Raw genomic sequence first — 19,170 nt, forward strand, 5'->3', positions numbered from 1 at the left:
GCTTCAGCTAGCTCCAGAAGGCTCTGGGTGTCTACTAACTGCCCTGTAGCAGGAGCTGATTCTAAGAGCTCCTTACTCCACCACCATCTTGCTGGTTGTCTCAGATAATAATTTTATATTAATTATCATGAAATATGAGAGTGTAATATGTATACTAGTCTAGCATTTTAATAGATGCTTCCTGAAGAGAGACTACTGTAAACTAAGCCATAATCTCAAAAGGTAAGGATTTTGGGGGGCAGACTTGGCCCAGTGGTTAGGGTGTCCATCTACCACATGGGAGGTCCGTGGTTCAAACCCCGGGCCTCCTTGACCCGTGTGGAGTTGGCCCACGTGTAGTGCTGATACACACAAGGAGTGCCGTGCCACGCAGGGGTGTCCCCCGCATAGGAGAGCCCCATGCACACAAGGAGTACACCCCGTAAGGAGAGCTGCCCAGCACAAAAGAAAGCGCAGCCTGCCCAGGAATGGTGCCGCACACATGGAGAGCTGACACAACAAGATGACGCAATCAAAAGAAACACAGATTCCCGTGCCGCTGACAACAACAGAAGCAGACAAAGAAGACACAGCAAATAGACACAGAGAACAGACAACCAGGGTGGGGGGGGGAAGGGGAGAGAAATAAATAAATAAATAAATAAATAAATAAATAAATAAATAAATAAATAAATCTTTTTAAAAAACCACAGTTAACAGTATAGGTGAGGGTTTATTTCTGAGTTCTCAGTTCTGTTCCACTGATCATTTTGTCTATCTTTATGCCATTACCATAATGTTTTGACCACAGTAGCTATATTTCAAGATCAGGCAGTGAAATTCCTCCTGTGTCGCTCCTCTTTTTTATAATGCTTTTGGCTATTCGGGTGCACTTTCCCTTCCAAATGAACTTGGTAATTGCCTTTTCTAATTCTGTAAAGTAAGCTGTTGGGATTTTGATTGGTATAGCATTGAATCTATAAATCAGTTTGGGTAAGATTAACATCTTTCCCTTCTTTGTCCCTCTCTGGGTGGTGTTCAGCCTTTGCCTGGTGTTCTAAGCCTTACAAGATTTTTTTCTAGACTATTTCAGTTTGTCCTCTAGCTATTTTTCTGGAAGAGAAGCAAGTCCCATGTCTTTCTAGCCCACCATCTTCCAAGAAGTTCCTTTAGGTACTGTTAACCACTGACATCATCCACAACCAGATTCATTGTGTCATACAGTCCCAAGTTAATCCTCTAGTTTTCATTCTATTGATGCATAAGACACTAAACATCTCCTTTGACCACAATCACATCCATAAATCAGTGCTGTTAATTATGCTCACAGTAATGAGTTACCATCACCTCTATCCATTTTCAAACATTTACAATCAACCTTATTAAAAATTCTACAGACATTAAGCATCAGCTCCCCATTCTCAACCCTCATTCAATATCCTGGTAATCTATACACTAGATTTTAACTCCATGAGTTTACTCATTGTATTAAAAATTAGTTCACATTAGCGAGACCATACAACATTTGTCCTTTTGTGTCTGGTTTGTTTCACTCAACATAATGTCCTCAAGGTTCACCCATGTTGTTGCATGCATCAAGACTTCACTCCTTCCTGCAGCTAAATAATATTCCATCATATGCATACAACACATCTTTTTATCCATTCATCGATGGGTTGATAGATACTTGGGTTGTTTCCATCCTTTTATTCTGTGAATAATGCCACTGTGAACATCAGTGGGAAAGTGTCTGTTTGCATTTCTGCTTTCAGTTCTTCTGAATATATACCTAGCAGAAGGATTGCCAGATCATATGACAGTTTTATATTTAGCTTCCTGAGCAACTGCCAAACTATCTTCCACAGCAGCTGTACCATTCTACAGTCTCATCAACAGTCAAGGAGTAGTTTTCTCTCTCTCTTTTTTAAAAATAGCTGCCATTCTATAAGTTGTGAAATCATATCTCATTGTAGTTTTGATTTGCATTTTCCTAACAGCTAGGGATGATGAACACATTTTTAGCCATTTGTATTTTCTCTTTGGAAAAACATCTATTCAAGTCCTTTGCTGGTTATTAAATTGGGTTGTTTATCTTTTTATCATTGGATCTCTTTATATCCTGGATATTAAACCCTTACTGGATATGTGATTTCCAAATGTTTTCTCCCATAGAGTAGGCTGGGTTTTTTTGCCTTCTTGACAAAGTCTGTGATGCATAAAGCTTTCAATTTTGAACAGGTTCCATTTATCTTTTTTTTTTGTTTCATTGCCTGTGCTTTGGGTGTAAGGTTTAAGAAAATACAAGATCTTGAAGGTATTTCCCTACAATTTTTCTAGTTTTATGGCTCTGGCTTTTATATTTAGATTTTTGTTCCATTTTGAGTTAATTTTTGTATAAGGTAGAGATAGGGGTCCTCTTTCTTTCATTTGGATATGGATATTGTGACAGTTTGAAATTCTTTTATGAATCCCAAAAAAAGGAAGATTGTGTTTTTGAACTAACCCATTCCTGTGGGTGTGAGACCCTTTTGATTGGCCTTTGTCACTAAGACATGACTCAGATTGAGTCTCCGCCCTCTTGCTGGGTCTGATATAAACAGAGACACACAGAGAGAGACATGGATAAGGGAGCTCTGCCCTTTTGACCCAGCCATGTGAAGGAGATGACTCCAGGTTCACCTACAGCTGGAGAAAGACAGAGAACCCCTGAGAGGCCAAGAAGATGAGGCCCAGGGCAGATGCCTGATTGCTCACAGCTGAGCTCCAGGAGAAAGAAGAAAGAGCCCAGCAAACCATCACCATCTTGCCTCACCACATGTAGGACTGCCAGCAGACAATCTTTGGTGAAAAAGCATCTCTGCTGATGCCTTGATTTGGACATTTTGTGGCCTCAGAAACAGTAAGATTTCCCCCTAAATAAATTCACATTATAAAAGCCAACCCATTTCTGGTACTTTCCATCTGCAGCCTGTCAGCAAACTAAGACAGAAATCCAGTTGTCCCAGTACCATTTGTTGAAGAGACCCTTCTGTCCCAGCTGGGTGGACTTAACAGCCTTATCAAAAATCAATTAACCTGGGGAGCAGGTATAGCTCAGTGGTTTGAGTGCCTGTGTCCCATATATGAGGCCCCAGGTTCCATCTCTGGTACCTCCTTAAAAATAAACAAAAACTGACCATAGATGTCAAGGTCTATTTTTTAACTCTCAATTAATTCCATTGGTCAATATATCTATTTATATGCCAGTACATGCTGTTTTTACCCCTGTAGCTTTAAAATAAGCTTTAAAGTATCGTATGAGAGTCCTCCAACTTCATTCTTCTTTTTTCAAGATGTTTTTGACTAATTGGTACCATTCCAAATAAATTTGGTTATTGACTTTTCCATTTCTGCAAAGTAGGCTGTTGGAATTTTGATTGGGATTGCACTGAATCTGTAAATGAATTTGGGTAAAATTGACATCTTAACAATATTTTGTCTCCTCATCTGTGAACATGGAATGTCTTTCCATTAAAATACATGTTTTCTAATTTCCTTTAGTAATGTTTTATAGTTTTCTGATTACTGATCTTTTACGTCCTTGGTTAGGTTTATTCTTAAATTTTGATTGTTTCAGTTACTATTATAAATTGAAATTTCCTCCTAAAGGCTTTCATTTTTAAAAACGTTCTAAGGTGGCTAGGTTGGCTAATCACTTCCTATCTCTGGACCATAGTGTAAGAAGGAAAAAAGAATGAAATCCAATTCCCAAGGTCTTTCCCAGCTCTCACAGGCTAAAGCTCTGTCTTCAAAGCAGTTTATTGCTAATCTAGAGGTCGGCCTTGAGCCACACTTAGGTCATGGGGTCAATCCCAAGGAGTGTACTCTTCAGCTATTACTATTTCTTCTCATAAGCGTTGATATATTGAGGGTGGGGGGAAATATCTTCTCACAATAAGCTTTAATAGATGCAAATTTTGGCAAGGACTAAATCCTGGCTCTACCTTTTACTTAGGTACACTGTGTGGCTCTTGAGAATCACTGAATGAATTTGAGCCTTAGCTTCCCCATCGGGGAAACACGGACAGCTACGGACAAAATTGTAAAATAAAATTGTCAAATTTCAAGATTTGAGCAAAAATGTTCCAGGGCTGTTTCCATAATTCTTAGAAGCACAAAGGCACGATAAACTGCGGTGTCAAAGGCAGATTGAGTACAGTTACCAACATCAGGCCAACCACCAGACAGGGTAGATGGGCGATGGGCGGTAACCACACCACCTTAAGAAGTACTCCCGGGGAACCTCTTTTTACATTCCACATTCCCAGCCCAGAGCGGTCCAGAGAGCGGGGGTGGGGGGAGGCTACGCGCCCAAGCCCCGCGCTAGGCACGCCTATCTACGCGGCCCAGGCCCCGCCCCGTGCCAACGTGCACCCTCCCGCCGGGCAGCGTGCGCGCTCCGGGCGCGGACGGTGACGCGACAGCCGCGGGGGCCGGGCGGAGGTGCGGCTCTCGGAAAGGAGTCGAGAGTCCGGAAGCTCGGCCCGCGCCGCCGCCTCCGCTGCCCAGCCGCGGGGGCCGGGATGCCCCCGGTACGCGGGCCTCAGCTCCCTGGAGCCTCGGCCGCCGAGCGGGGCGCAGCCGAGCAGGTGAGGCTGGCCCCCGGCGCCAAGGAGGGGAGGGGCGAGCTGCCGAAACGGCCGGCCTCGGCGGGGACGGTTGGAGTTGTGGGCTGGGGGCGCGGCGGGGCGAGGAGCCGGCCGTGGGACGAGCCCCCTCGGCTCTGGGCGCCGAGGATTCACCCGGGAACCCTTCCCCGAGTCTGGGGCGGCGTTCCCGCGTGGTCGTGCCGCGCCGCTGCGCCCGGCTCACCACCCCGACCGCAGGAGTTGGCTGCAGTGGCGCGGGCAAGTCCGGGCGCCCCCGCAGTCAGCCACAGTGACCCGGCCTGGCAGGTGCTCTCCCCCAGCCCGCTGCAGGAGAAACCTTGGCAGTCATGCTGTGGCCCTTTGGTGACCACTCACAAGTGTGGTATACTAGGAAGGGGACCTGGCAAGGGAGAGGGGATGCTGCACCGAGGACCCAGTGAGTCTCGCCTGCTCTCTCATCATTTATACACGTTCAGCGTCATGTTTACTTTGGTCTGATTTTACCAAGTTGCTTACCTTAGATTTCTCCCTGGAAAAGTGAAGCAAATTGTGCAATAACGTGACAGCGCAAAGAAGTGTTTCTCAAACTTGAATTATGTATGGATTCCTTTTAAAGGAACAGTTCTTTCATTCTCGAGAACATGTTCCAGAGCAGCAGAGGTTCCCAAGCCCCAGTTAGATGAACCTGGTGCAGAGCATTTTCCGAGAATGACATTTGTCACTGTCTAGGAAAGAAAAGACCTGCTTTTTAACTCAGGAACTAATATGCTACAAGGTGAACTGGAGATAATTAAATAATTCTTAAAGTTGCAAATCCCCAGTTTAATTTCACATTGCAGTCTTTAGTGTGTTCTACTTTGTATAATGAAATACCTAATTGTCCAGCCTTGGAGAGGGCTAAAAGAATCAGATTCTTTGGGTTATCATATATATGATACGACCTTGTCTTTATATCAGGTTTGTTAATCCTCTTGACACTTTATCAGAATTATAAATGGCATACTAATTTGTATACGTAGTTTATTTCTGTGTTTACTTAAACAGTGATTTACACCCTTTGTTGCATATTGAATCAGTGACTTCATTTTCTGTCCCTAACAGGAAATGTATGATCTCTGCCCTTGAATATATAGAAAAAAGGAAAAAAACTGAAAGTTGATCTAAGGATTTATATTCTCCACATATTTATTCATTGTGTTTATTTAGAAGACACTGCACACAGATAAGGAGAAAATTCAGAGTGTGGGAAAACATTAAGATGTAGACTAAGTTAAGTCTTGGCAAAGAAAAATATTGACCTTTACCTGGAAAGAAGTACAATATTGAGAGCAGGATATTTTTAGTTTAGGAGGAAGTGGCATCAGTAAAGATTAAACAAAGCACGAGTGAGAACAGCTTGTGTGGGAGGGAGGGAGACCTGCTTCTTTAGAGCAGGCTGGACGTTGTCTAGGAGTGGTGAGAGAACAGGCTGGTGAGATAAGGTGGGACCAATGAGGGAAAGTTTCAGGTACCACGCAGGGAAGTTGGTGTTGACCCTAATGAAGACAGAAGGTGGAATACCTACCGAGACATCTGTCTTGAGGTGATGGCTGCTGCAGTCACTCTTAGATTTTGGAAGAATTGACAGGACTTGGTGAGTGATAGAATGTGGGAAGGGAAAGGAAAGTGGGGCTCAAAGTTGAGAATGAGACAAACCTGACCAATGGTGATACCTTTCTTAGATGTGGAGAATTTGGATAGTGATAAATGAGTTAAAAGATCATGACCCCAGATTTAGATCTTGAATTTGCAGTGACAGGGTTTCAGTAAGTGCAGGAGGTGGAGCTGGACCTTGAGGAAAGGCTAAGGTCAGAGTCACAGACAGATTTGGGAGATGGCAGAAGTGATGTAGGAAATATGTAACCAAAAAAAAAGACTACTTAAAATGGTAACCAGAATTTTGCAAATGAATAGCAAGAGGTAAGAAGAGATTTGATTAGAACTTGATATTGAAAAGTAAAATTTGGGAGCAGATGTGGCTCAAGCAATTGAGTTCCGGCTTCTCACATGTGACGTCCTAGCTTTGGTCCCTGGTGCCTGCTAAAAACAAACAAACAAAAAACATCAAGGAAACAAATGAAAACCTAACTTGGGAGCCCATATGGCTCAGTGGTTGAGCACTGGCTTCTCACATACAAAATCTGGGGTTCAATCCTCTACCCTGGTACCTCAAAAAAAAAAAAGTAGAATTTAAAAGTAAATACTGAAGAAAAGAGAGATCATAAATGCAACTCAATGCATTCTTAAAACAAGAATGACTCAGGTATGTTTTAAAATAACTTGTTTTCACAGCTGAGTGATACTGCCACAGAGAATCCTTCACTTCACGTTGGACTCACTCTCATAAAAGGAATTACTTTTTACAAATTTTGCCTAAATGTTAGTGGGCTTCTTAAACTTTTCAAGGTCCTCTTGTAATCCTTTGATATTCCTATCATTCACTTTTGAAGCACCTTTCATGTCATCTAACTTTTTCTTAATCAAAGTTCTAGCTCTTTGAGTCTGATCAGTTGTGATTTTATAGTAGTACCAAGAGTTTGCCTTCCTAAGTGCTAGTGCCAAGATTCTTAGCGGTGTAATTGGAGTTTATATTTGAGATCAAATTACCATATTGTTGACTGCTGGGCAATAATCGGCCATACTTTTGTCCTAAATGAAAGCAATTACTTCAGCAGTTTTTAAGCTGTTCTTTCTCTCTGCTTTTAAACACAAATTTTATAACTTACTAAGATATCTATTTTTATAGAAGTCCTCACATATCTCAAAGAGAAAAGTCCTAAGACAAACACCAGATTAAATAAACATTATTTATATATATGGTCTTTCTGACCTTCTTGATTACTTCCTGGATATTAGTATTTTCCCTCCAGCAAACTGCAAAGTCTTTGAAATATGGAGTCAGGTGTTCTTACTCTTCCTGTAACCCTCATATCACCTTGCATAGTACTGATCATTGAATCATTAAGGACTTTTCTTCCACTAAGGATATAATTTACCTTTAACTGTGACTGTAAGCTATTAAGTAAAACTTTCATTTCTCTTTATTCTTGGTCAGCTATCACATAATTATCATTGTTTTTTTTTTAAATGTTCAGATCGGGATTCCTATGTCATGAGTTTTTAAGATAGGCTTTGTCAGTGTATCAAGAAGAGGTTTTGGTACTGGAAACAAGCTATCCTCAAAGGTAGCTTGTTAAAAATAGTTCTGTTGTTTGTTCTGATGATAAAATTAATATATACCCTTTGAAAAATATGGGCGAACCTAGTGAAGAAAATAAATATTATCCATAATCTAACTTCCCAAAGAAAACTAATCACTGTTAACGTTTGGTATCTTTCCATCTTTTTTTCCCCAATGCATGTGAAATTTTTTCCTTAATATATCTTGGATATCTTTCCATGTCTGTAAATGCAGATCTGCATCATCAGTTACATTGTATTCCATTGCATGAATGTATCATATTTAATTTAACCCACCCCCTATAATGGACATTTAGTTTGGCAACAGTGTCTTACTATTTATAAATAATACTATGATGAATATCCTTTTACATTTTTTAGGAAATTTACTTTAATATTCCCAAGGGATGGATTTCTTGATTGTGAAGAGTATAGCCCACCACTATGATGAGCAGATATTCTGGGGATAGGACAATTAAGGAAGTCCTTATAGAAGAATCATGTTTGACTTGTGCCTTGAAGAACATGTAAGAATGCCCACAGAGGGACACACAAGAGAGAGTTCATTAGAAACATACAGAGGAACATGGGGCGTGTCAGTGTTCTGCAGCTTGTGTTTAGTGTGGCTGGAACCCAGGGAACGCAGAGTTCTGTCAGAGGGTGAGACCAGACAGAGAGACCAGGGACTAGATCAGTGCTGCCCAAAAGGAACTTTCTGCCATGATATCAATGTTTCATATCTTGAAGTGCATTGTACGTTTTATAGTATATATATGTCAGTGTTTTAGACCTTTAAATCACTTGAAATATGGCTAGTGCAGCTGAGGAATGGAATTTTTTATTTCATTTTAAGTAATTTTAAATTGTCACAAGTGGCAAGTAGCCACCCTATTAACAGTACAGGACTACATCACGAGGGAACTCCTGTATCCTGAGTGAGAGAGAAAAGTTGAGAGTGGGGGTGAGGGTGGAGTCATGATTCCTGTTTGTTTTGGAAAGATCCCCCTAATGTAGAGATTTTTTGGGGGGTTCAGAACTCTGGAACATGACTTCTTGCCAGACACTGTTCTGGTGCTGTGCCACTGGGCCTGCGACAGCCAGCTAAAGAGATACACTTAAGCTGCTGGTGGGGTTTGCATTCTGGGGAGGAGACAAATAATAAGGGAAATGCAAGCACATGCACACAATATGTTAGAGGACAAGGGCAGCATAGCATCATGACTAAGAATGTGGATTCTGAAGCTGGACTGTAGTTTTGAATCCCAGCTCTGTGTTTTCTTAGCTGTGTGACCTTGGGCAAGTTATTTAACCTCTCTGCCTCATCTCTAAAATGGTATGGTAATAGGATCTACCTCATAGGTTTTTATGAGAAATAGATGAATATTTGTAAAGTGCTTGTATATAAGTATTTATTAAATGAATAGATGCTAAGAAAACATATCAGGGAAGGGAGATGGGTAGTGGAGAGCGCTTGTAATTATAGATTGGTGGCCAGGAAAGGGCTTGCTGAGGTGACATTGCAGTAAAGACCTGAAGGAAATGAGAAAGTAAGCCATTCAGATTATTTCCAAGCAGAGGGAGCAAGCACTAGAAAGTGTCTGGCAAGTTTGAAGACAGGCTACCAGTGTGGCTGGAATGGAGTGAAAAAGAGGAGAGTAATAGAGGGTGAGGTCTGAGTGGAAACTGGTGACCAGATTCTGTAGGACTTCCTAGGTCATAGAAAGGAGTTTGATCTTTGCTTTAAGGGAGATGGGAGCCATTGGGATGTTTTGAGTACAAGAGTGACATGGCCTTGGACCCAGGACTGGGGGGAAGGGACAATATAGCAACTTCAAATATGTCCTGTGATTCTTGACAGAAAATGAATCTGTGCCTAAGTGTGGTGGGTGAAGAATTGGAGAGCCACTGGATTGAAATTGCAGGAGGATACCAGTTTGACTTCTGTTCTGACAGACTAAGCAAGAGATAAGAACCTGTTCCCAGGCAGAAGTGATAAAGAAGAGATGGAATTTTAGATCAGTTAAGGACAAAGAGTTAGAAGGAATGGGTAAGAGATTAGAGATGGAAGCTGATAGAGGAGATAAGGACCAGGCCTATTACCCTGGTTTCTGGCTCCAGCAGAGTGGTGGAATAGAGATAGGGACTACTAGCGAGAAAAAGAAGTAAGAGATGCAGTTTAAGAGTTCAGTTTTAGAAAATTTTGTGTGGTTCTGTGAGATGTTCAGATGGAGATAACTAGTAGGCAATTGAAGATAATGTATCAATATCTCAGAAGTAAAGCCTATGGTGGAAAAAGAAAATTATCTGATCATTGAAGCAGTAAAAGAGATTGATCAAGAAGAGTGAGTAGAGTTAAAGAGAATGGAACCAAGACAGAAAAAACCCTGGGGAAGATAAATATAGAAGTGTTCGGCAGAGAAGAATGAGACTTGAAGGATTCTGAGAAGCTGTTGTTTAAGAGCTAAGAAGCAGACTAGCCAAGACAACAGCTGCCTTTAGAAGCCTGGAAGAGGTGAAGAAGTACCAGGAGATCAAGAAAGATAAAGGCTAAAAGACGTCCTTTGAATCTAGCAGATTGGAAGGAAGGCCTGACTATAGCCCTACCCCTCATCCAGCCCCCATAACCCGGGTCTTCTCTGAGATTTGAGATCTGTGGGCTGGAGGAGGACAATAATGGTAAAAGCAACAGACAAATAACTAGGGACATAGTCCCTTGCAAGGTACTTTGTTTGCAAAAGGGAAGTCCAGTAGATATTTATCAAATGAATGGATATTTTAAGTTCCCATTCACTTAGTCATTCTGCCTGTTTCCCATGGCCATCTCACATCTTCCTTAACATTCAGTACCATAACATATTTAAGACTTTTTTGATGACCTGATATTTTGGGGTCACTGAGATATTTTAAGGTAGTGAGCATTAACTAGTGCCAGACTATTACCATCTCTTTTGCTTTAGTCCTTTATCTCTAATAGCATGAAATTAACTTTGGAGTATGTTACTCACTGTAAACCCAACAGTTTCAGTGCCAGGATCATATGCCTGATTATGTGTTGTTGGATTTAAGTAAGCATTTGAACAAGAACGTAGTTTTCTTTGATTGTGTCATGTTTTTTATTTTTCTCACTTCCTGGAATAGGAGGGCTCTAACTCTATGAGGACCTCATTGTTTCTGTAATTGTGTGAGAAGAACTGACTTCCAGAACATTTACTGACCTGTCAGTATGGGAAGGTGAGTGACGGTGCACAATCCCTGGCACTGTAAAACCTGAGATTTTGGCACTGTAGAAACAGGCTTTGAGAATAAAAAAACAGTCTAAATCCCAAGGAAAAAGTTTTAAAAGTTGTGCCACACTGTTTAACTGTTTTATTCTTCCAGGGCCCAATGGGGCTCCTGTTGCAGAAAGTGGTAATGCAAGGTGGATTTTACAGGGATTCATGGAGTTTATGGTAAAGAGCATGTATGCAGAGGTCTGAGAGGGGGTTTGAGTAAGCACATGGTAACTGTCTGTAAACCTTGGAGGTGTGGGGCAGGGGATGCTGAATTCCATAGAGTGGTCCAGAAACCCAAAAGGAGACTAGAAACTATAATTGGAAATTTCTGTTGGGACAGTAGGATACCTCCCCCTTCAATGAGGTATTTTAGTCTTTCTTGAAAGGGCGGAGTTTCGAAATTAACTGTAAAATAATGTGATCCAATCTATATGCAGTGAAGCTTACTTAAACCTAATAGTTCCAGAATGAGGCTTTCATTCCTCACAAAAATTGAGAAGAAAAGTTCCTGTTTACTTTCAAAAATGTATCATAGAATTATTTCTAAAACCCTGGATGTACAAAGTTCATTAATTGACTTTGATTTGGAGATATTGTAGAAGATCCTGTTTTCTCCCATTATTTGGAATGGTCATCTGGGAGAAATTAGCTTTGGAAGTGAGTGTTAAGAAAATCTTACTCTTCCTGAATTATTAATCTGGTTCTAATCTAAAGAATTTTGGCCACAAGGAAACTTAGCCAGATTTGCAGGATAATGCACTAAATTTCCTTTTGGTTTCATCATACTTAAACTTGATTGCGTTATGGAGTTATATACTTACCTTATTGAATGTACTCTTGTAAACTATCTCTAATCATTTTTGGAACAAAGAAGGGTACAAATAAAAATCTGCACCTCCATGGGCTTCTGCTTCATTTTGTGCAATGAAGGCAAAGACGCTTTATCTTGCTTTGCATTCAGTAAACTGTCGAATGGTTTCATATATATCTGTACCCTCAATGATGAGCCAACAATCTTATTTGGCATTATCATCCTCATCATGGTGTATTCCAGTTTAAGCAGAAAGAAAAGCATACTGAAGTGATTCGATATAATCGATGGCTGTATGAATTCTCTTTTTAAAAAAAAGTTTTATCACATGAAAAAAATCTACATAGTGCTCTCACAAAAAGGGAAAACACATATGTGTTCTAAACCATCGGGACTCGATTCTCATTCATAGAACTTTATAATAATTGCTCCTGTAGCAAAATAGAAATGTGGAAGACGCTGGTATACAGATACCTATAGGCAGGGAAAAAAATGGTAGCTCAAGCAGAATATCTTACTATGGGGTCACTTTAGGTGAGGGACTTCTTTGGAGCAGATTGCTTTAAAATCTCTCTTTTTTGGCATTTCAGGATCAGCCTCTCCTGTCTTTTTCCTGCTTCCTGGCATTTTAGCATCTCTCCATTGGGGTGTCCTCGAATTCTGAATACCAATCTACGCCAAATTATTGTCATCAGCATCCTGGCTACCACTGTTTCACTTTTGTACTTTTCTGTTATTATAATCCGAAATAAATATGGGTGGTTATCCAGAGACAAGAAATTTCAAAGGTAAGAGGTAAAAAAAAAAATGTTTTCCAGAAGGGATGTACACCTCCATTTAATGGCTTCAAGACATTTGGGGTTAGGGTTGAATTTAAGGAGCATGTTGATGTAGGAGATGTGTTCTACTGTTCTGTACTGAGTGCAGTGTGGCATGCAAAATTAAACTCTAAAACTGGCTAACTGCCAACCACCAAATCCACATCATGAAAGACCCTGAAATAATTATTTAAACATAGTTTCTCCTGTAATTCCTTTTAAACTGATTTTTGAGTTAATATTGTTAGTTTGGAAATACATACAGAGTTTTGCTTTTCAGAACTTGTTTCAACTTTTTTAGAGAAATAATTAGTGTGTATCTGATTTAGAATTTATCATGGCTTGTTTTGTTTTCTGACTCTATTTGACAATTGTAAAAATGTTATAGTGGATGTTATTGCACAGCTTAGAAATCACTGACATGGTGTTTGTTTATTATATATTCTCTGTTAGTTTAGGATATATTCTGTCTAAATAAAAGTGTTTGTTTTTCTAAACAAGGTACTTGGCACGAGTTACTGACATAGAAGCCACGGACACCAATAATCCCAGTGTGAACTACGGTATTGTGGTGGACTGTGGTAGCAGTGGGTCTCGAATATTTGTCTATTGCTGGCCAAGGCATAATGGCAATCCTCATGATTTGTTGGATATTAGACAAATGAGGGATAAAAACCGAAAGCCAGTGGTTATGAAAATAAAACCTGGTATGTGAATGATAGCTATCTGTTTGGTAGCCACATTCTGTGCTTTTATTCTCTGATATCTTTCACATATTTCATTTTTTCTTCTCACGCCATCACCCCAACCCAAAGCTTATCCTAGGACCTAATGGGTCTCCTTGCTTCACTTTCTTTTTCCCTTGTCTGCCCATCTTCCACAAGATTACTAAAACCTTCATAAAACATCCAAAAACTATTGTCTTTCTTTTTGCCTCCTACAGCATTTAATCAAAGTGCCTTACTTATGATATCCACTTGGATTTGCCATTAATTATGAAGGTTTTTTGTTTTGTTTTGTTTTGTTTTCCTATTTGGTAGCCATTGGTCTCTATTCTTAATGACAAAGTAATTTCCAATAATTCTTGAAAATCTATACTCTATTACATTGATATGGTTGTCATTTTTAAAAATTGCTGCTCAAATATATTTCTAATCATCTAAGTTATTTATTAAGGGTGACTATAGAACTAGAAGAGCTGGTATAATTATGTCCAGGTTTTAAAGATACCACAGTTTGTAAGCCATGTAATATGTAAAAATTGGAATTTGCCTTCCACATTAGACAGTGGTTCTCAGTCTTTTTCTGTGTCTGCACTCTTTCCATGGGCAGCTTGCTCCTTTCAGGAGCATTAGGAATGTAAAATGTCAGAAGTACCTTGAAACAGGCCCTGTATGTCTTAATAATTGATACTCACTGATTTATAACAGTGGATTATAGATCTTCATAGAGATATAGCACTTTTATTATCCCCATTTCAAAAATGTAAGTAAGAAAGATATTCAGTTTTAACATGTTAAAATACCTTTGCTCATAAAAGCGTTCCTAACAACATCCCACCATTAGAGTCTTACTCATTCCTCATTGAATGATTAAAGCCCTGATTCCTTAATCAGCAAGTTGATTATTCTTTGATGTTTGTGCAACATATTACTCAGGAATATCAAAATCTCTAGCTCATTTTTCAGATTAAAGAGAGGGAATCTAATCTAAGTCTTTGTACAAACATTATTTTGATAGTAGAATTTATTTCCATAGATGAAAATTGGTTTTTTATGTCTTAGTGAATGACTTTTGATTTTTAGTTATTTTCCTACCCCTTTAATTTTTAAGTATTTTTATGTATCTCTAACCTACAAACATTTTAAATTTTAAAGTAATTTTTATCAAATAAATTACCAAAATACTAAAAAATGAAACTAAAGAGCACTCTAAAGCATTCAGAAAATTCTGGACCTTTGTATTTCATGTGCTGTGGTTTCACTACCAGATGTCTCAGAGTTGTACTTTTAAAAACAAAGCACAGCCACAGCATTATCCCACTGCATATACCAAAATCTCATTAAAATCAGACTTAACATAGTGGGACACATGGGTCTCTCTGACTCTACATGAAGTGTTTGAAATGGAAATAAAAAAGACCTTTTTTATAGCATTTTCTGTTCTGAACGATGGACTCTGTTGTAGGGCATTACAGGAAGGCTCCAGGAATTTCCCTACTGAACAGGTATTAGCTAGCTTAGGCCATTGTATCCACTGAAATAGCACTGTATGTGAAGTCAAAAGACCTGAATTTTAGTCCATTTTCTGGTGATTTCTTTGACAAATCACTTTATCTTTCTGGGTCACAATTTCCTAATCAATGAAATAAGGAATTTTTTACTTTTTTTTTTTTTTTTAAGATTTATTTTTTATTTATTTCTCTCACCTCCCCACCCCCCCAGTTGTCTGCTCTTTGTGTCCATTTGCTGTATGTTCTTCTGTGACCGCTTCTATCCTTATCAGTGGCACCGGGAATCTGTGTCTCTTTTCTGTTGCGTCATCTTGTTGTGTCAGCCCTCCGTGTGGGCGGCACCATTCTTAGGCAGGCTGCACCTTCTCTCCCACTGGGTGGCTCTCCCCACAGGGCGCACTCCCCGCGCATGGGGTTCCCTTACGTGGGTGGCAGGGCACTTGCGCTCATCAGCACCGCGCATGGGCCAGCTCCACACAGGTCAAGGAGGCCCCATGTTCAAACCGCGGACCTCCCATGTGATGGACGGACGCCCCAACCACTGGGCTAAGTCCGCTTCCCAATTTTTAACTTCTAAAGCCCCCTTTGTTTTTGATATTATATGTCTTGCTAAGCTAAGTGATAGCTGGAAGTATTCACTCATTATATATTCATTCAACAAATATTTATTAAGCACTACTGTTTTTAGACACTGTTAGGTGCTGGAAATATAAATCTGAAAAAGATGCAGTTTGTGCCTTCCAGAAACTTCCAGATGCAATTCAACAGTCAAGTTGAATAGGTAATTTAGATGTGATATAATGAGTGTTAAAACTAGAGGGTAGAGGTATGCATGGAATGTGATGAACACTTACGAGAAGTACTTAAATCATCTTCATGGTTCCATTAGAGAAGATTTCTATGGAGGAAGTAGCCCAAAAGATGAACAGGAATGAGCCAAGTGAAAGGGGCTGAGATTGGATAGGGAGGTAGACAAAGAGAAAATGATTCCTGGCAGAGGTGCAAAGGTCCTAAGGCAGTTAGAAATGCAGTACAGGAATGTTAGTTCAGTATAGCCTAAGACTGGATGGGAGGAGCATGGGAAGAGATTAGATTGAGGTGGGTGTGCAGCAAGGTCTACTAATCTAGAGTTGAACTTTCTCCAGAAGGCCTTGAAGAGCCACCAAAGGATTTTAAACTGGGAAGAGATGCCATTAGGTAGGAAGAGTAGGGGATGACCGTAATTGGAGGCTGGGAGGTGTTGCAGAAGTCTGGCAGAAGATGGTGGTATCCAGTAGGGATGACAAGTGAACCAAGAAAAGGTAATCTTTGCAACCCAGAACTTCTCTGTGTGAGGGAGAGGAATTTTTATCGAGGATACTCATGTGGGCAATCGGGGGCTAATGATGGTGGTTACTTAAGTAGGTACCGAGTAAGAGCAAGTTGCTAGTGGAAGTTGAGTTCAGATTTAAGTATGTTGAGTTTGGGGTGCCTGTGAGAACAACCACATGGCAGGTGACAGTTAACCACGTACTGATATGGAAGTTGGGAAAGAGATCTGGGTGGTTCCTTGTAAGATTTCGAGAGCATATACATATACGTGGTGATGGCAGCTGTGGAAGTGAGTGAACTTGTCTAAAGGAAGTGGAACTATGTTTCATGAGGTCGGGGGTGATCTTTTTTTTTTTTTAATTTTTTTATTTCTCTCCCCTTCCCAGCCCCCTCCCCCAGTTGTCTGCTCTCTTTGTCCATTCGCTGTGTGTTCTTCTGTGTCCACTTCTATTCTTGTCAGCGGCACAGGAATCTATGTCTCCTTTTGTTGCATCATCTTGCTGCATCAGCTCTCCGTGTGTGCGGCGCCACTCCTGGGCAGACTGGACTTTCTTTCCCGCTGGGTGGCTCTCCTTACGAGGCGCACTCCTTGTGCGTGGGGCTCCCCTATGTGGGGGGCACCTCTGCATGGCACTGCGTGCATCAGCACTGCGCATGGACCAGCTCCGCATGGGTCAAGGAGGTCCTGGGTTTGAACTGTGGACCTCCCATGTGGTAGCCAGACACTCTGTTGAGCCAAGTCTGCTTCCTGTGTGTGTGGGGGGGGGCGTGACCTTATTTGCAGTCGATCCCAAGTTCCTGTCCCTTTAGATGCTTAGTCAGTTCTGAGCTTTTTGATGTCTGAGAAGAAGAGGGCATAGGACTGAATACTTAGTACTGATACCAAGCAAAAACAAATTCTTTTCTCCTGATGTGCCTTAATAGCCAATTCTTGAGACACTGGGGTTTGAAAGAGAGAAAGTTTTATTGATTGTGCAAACAAGGAGCTCAGTGGCCTAATGGCCCAAAATGCCTCCCAGATCTGCAGAAATTCTAATATTTTAAAACATTGGTGTGCTAATGAATAATTGGGGTGTGGAGCTGGACACAGGTTCCTTCATTAATGAACATTAAGGGACTGAACAGGATGGGGATGAGCCCCAAGCCAGGGCGAGTTGCAAAGTTAGAAACATCAGAGATCAAGGTTTTTGGATAGGAAAGTACAAAGTAGGGGTCAGTCACAAGGTTTTTCATATGAATATTAAACAGGAGGGTGGTGTGGTTATCATCACAATAGTAAGTGTACACAAGGGTGAGCCTAAGTCTAGAGTAACCATAAACGGGTGAGTCCTGTTTAAAATGACCATCACAATAGCAGGTCTAGGCTAACTTCAGCCAGTTTCCGCATTTTCAGATATTAACCTTTTACTATTTTATAACATATAGGCATCTATATAATTTTGTAATCATAACTATTTGTTAATACTTAACCCTTGGTTATAGTACCATCAACATTTAAGGAAGAGATTATAGAAATAGTTGCCAGAGGGACAGGGAAACACACTAAGGGAGTATGGTATATAACTTGTATTTCTCTCAGATTAGCAACATGAAGAAATATGCCTTGTGAGCTAAAATTGCTCCTTGTTAACTGAAGTATCCTTTTTTCTTAGGCATTTCAGAATTTGCTACCTCTCCAGAGAAAGTCAGTGATTACATTTTTCCACTTTTGAACTTTGCTGCAGAGCATGTACCACGAGCAAAGCACAAAGAGACCCCTCTCTACATTCTCTGTACAGCTGGGATGAGAATTCTTCCTGAAAGGTGATCCTCCACGTGAGGGCAGGCCTATGTTGTTGTTGTTGTTGTCATCGTTGTAGTTGTCATCGTCATCGTCGTCCTCCTCCTTTATTTGAAAAGGAAGACATTTAACATTCTTTCTTCAAATTTGGGGAATGGAACCAGAACTGTTACCTTAGCCAGAACCCACCAGATACCTTTTTTTTTTTTTCCCACTTTTTTTATTTTTTAAAAGATGCTTTGATTACATAAATGTTACAGAGACTATACAGGGAATTCCTATATGCCCCACTCCCCACAGATGTCTTTTAATGTATTCATTTATGACTACACATAGTGAACTATAAAGTTGTCATTTAAAAAGACTGATCTATTTCATTAGTTTAAGAAACATTTGCCTTTATGGTTTCACATCTAGGAATCACTAATTCAAAAAGCTTGATCCTTTTGAAAATTCTTTCCTAAAATATAGTCTTTTCAACAGACTGCTTTGATTTTCAAATTAACTCTTTGATATGGAAATCCCTGAGCAAGAATTTTGTTTTGTTTGTTTTGTTTCCTTTTCAAAACAGAAAAATTCAGGTTGTAATATTTTGATAGGTAAATGTTTGGTTTGCCTTATAGCCAGCAGAAAGCCATCCTGGAAGACCTTCTGACAGATATCCCTGTGCACTTTGACTTTCTCTTTTCTGACTCTCATGCAGAAGTAATTTCAGGGAAGCAAGAAGGTTGGTATGTTGGTCTGTAACTTAAAATTTGGGAAGCTGTCTTCCCAGTGAACTACTTTTAAAATACTCTTAATATCTTAAAATTTGGGAAACTGTAGCCTTGAAATATTAAACTTTTTAAATGACCAATTAAGTTTCTTCCATGAATGGTCTTTATTACCCAAAAATGGAGCCACTTAAAAAATAACTTAATTTGTCTTTTCTACAATTAAGGAACATCTTTTGTACTCCATTTGATAGAAAAGGTTTGTAATCCTTGCTAAATTATATAACTTAGCAAGGAATACAAACCTTTTCTATTTTCTGGAATTATAATTATTGATCTCCTGGATCCTTCTACTGATTTATTTAGTAGGAAGGGAAAATTCTTGACTTGGAAACACTGAGAACAT

General features: G+C 40.1%; 1 protein-coding gene across 8 annotated transcripts in view; it reads left to right on the forward strand.

Annotated features, from left to right (window-relative positions):
• The first annotated feature begins 4,383 nt into the window (after positions 1–4,383).
• Positions 4,384–19,170, forward strand: part of ENTPD4 (ectonucleoside triphosphate diphosphohydrolase 4) — a 30,199-nt gene continuing 15,412 nt past the window's right edge. The window contains exons 1-6 of one of the 8 annotated variants that reach the window (XM_058287855.2): positions 4,384–4,607; positions 10,965–11,057; positions 12,500–12,697; positions 13,229–13,434; positions 17,924–18,074; positions 18,675–18,778. In XM_058287855.2, coding sequence (XP_058143838.1) covers positions 11,050–11,057; positions 12,500–12,697; positions 13,229–13,434; positions 17,924–18,074; positions 18,675–18,778 — 667 coding nt within the window. In that variant the 5' untranslated portion in view covers positions 4,384–4,607; positions 10,965–11,049. The remainder of the gene's footprint in view (positions 4,608–10,964; positions 11,058–12,499; positions 12,698–13,228; positions 13,435–17,923; positions 18,075–18,674; positions 18,779–19,170) is intronic. The other 7 variants (XM_058287854.1, XM_058287856.1, XM_058287859.1 and 4 more) reach the window with 7 other exon arrangements.

Source organism: Dasypus novemcinctus, chromosome 25, assembly GCF_030445035.2.
Source record: "Dasypus novemcinctus isolate mDasNov1 chromosome 25, mDasNov1.1.hap2, whole genome shotgun sequence".
Lineage (NCBI taxonomy): Eukaryota > Metazoa > Chordata > Mammalia > Cingulata > Dasypodidae > Dasypus > Dasypus novemcinctus.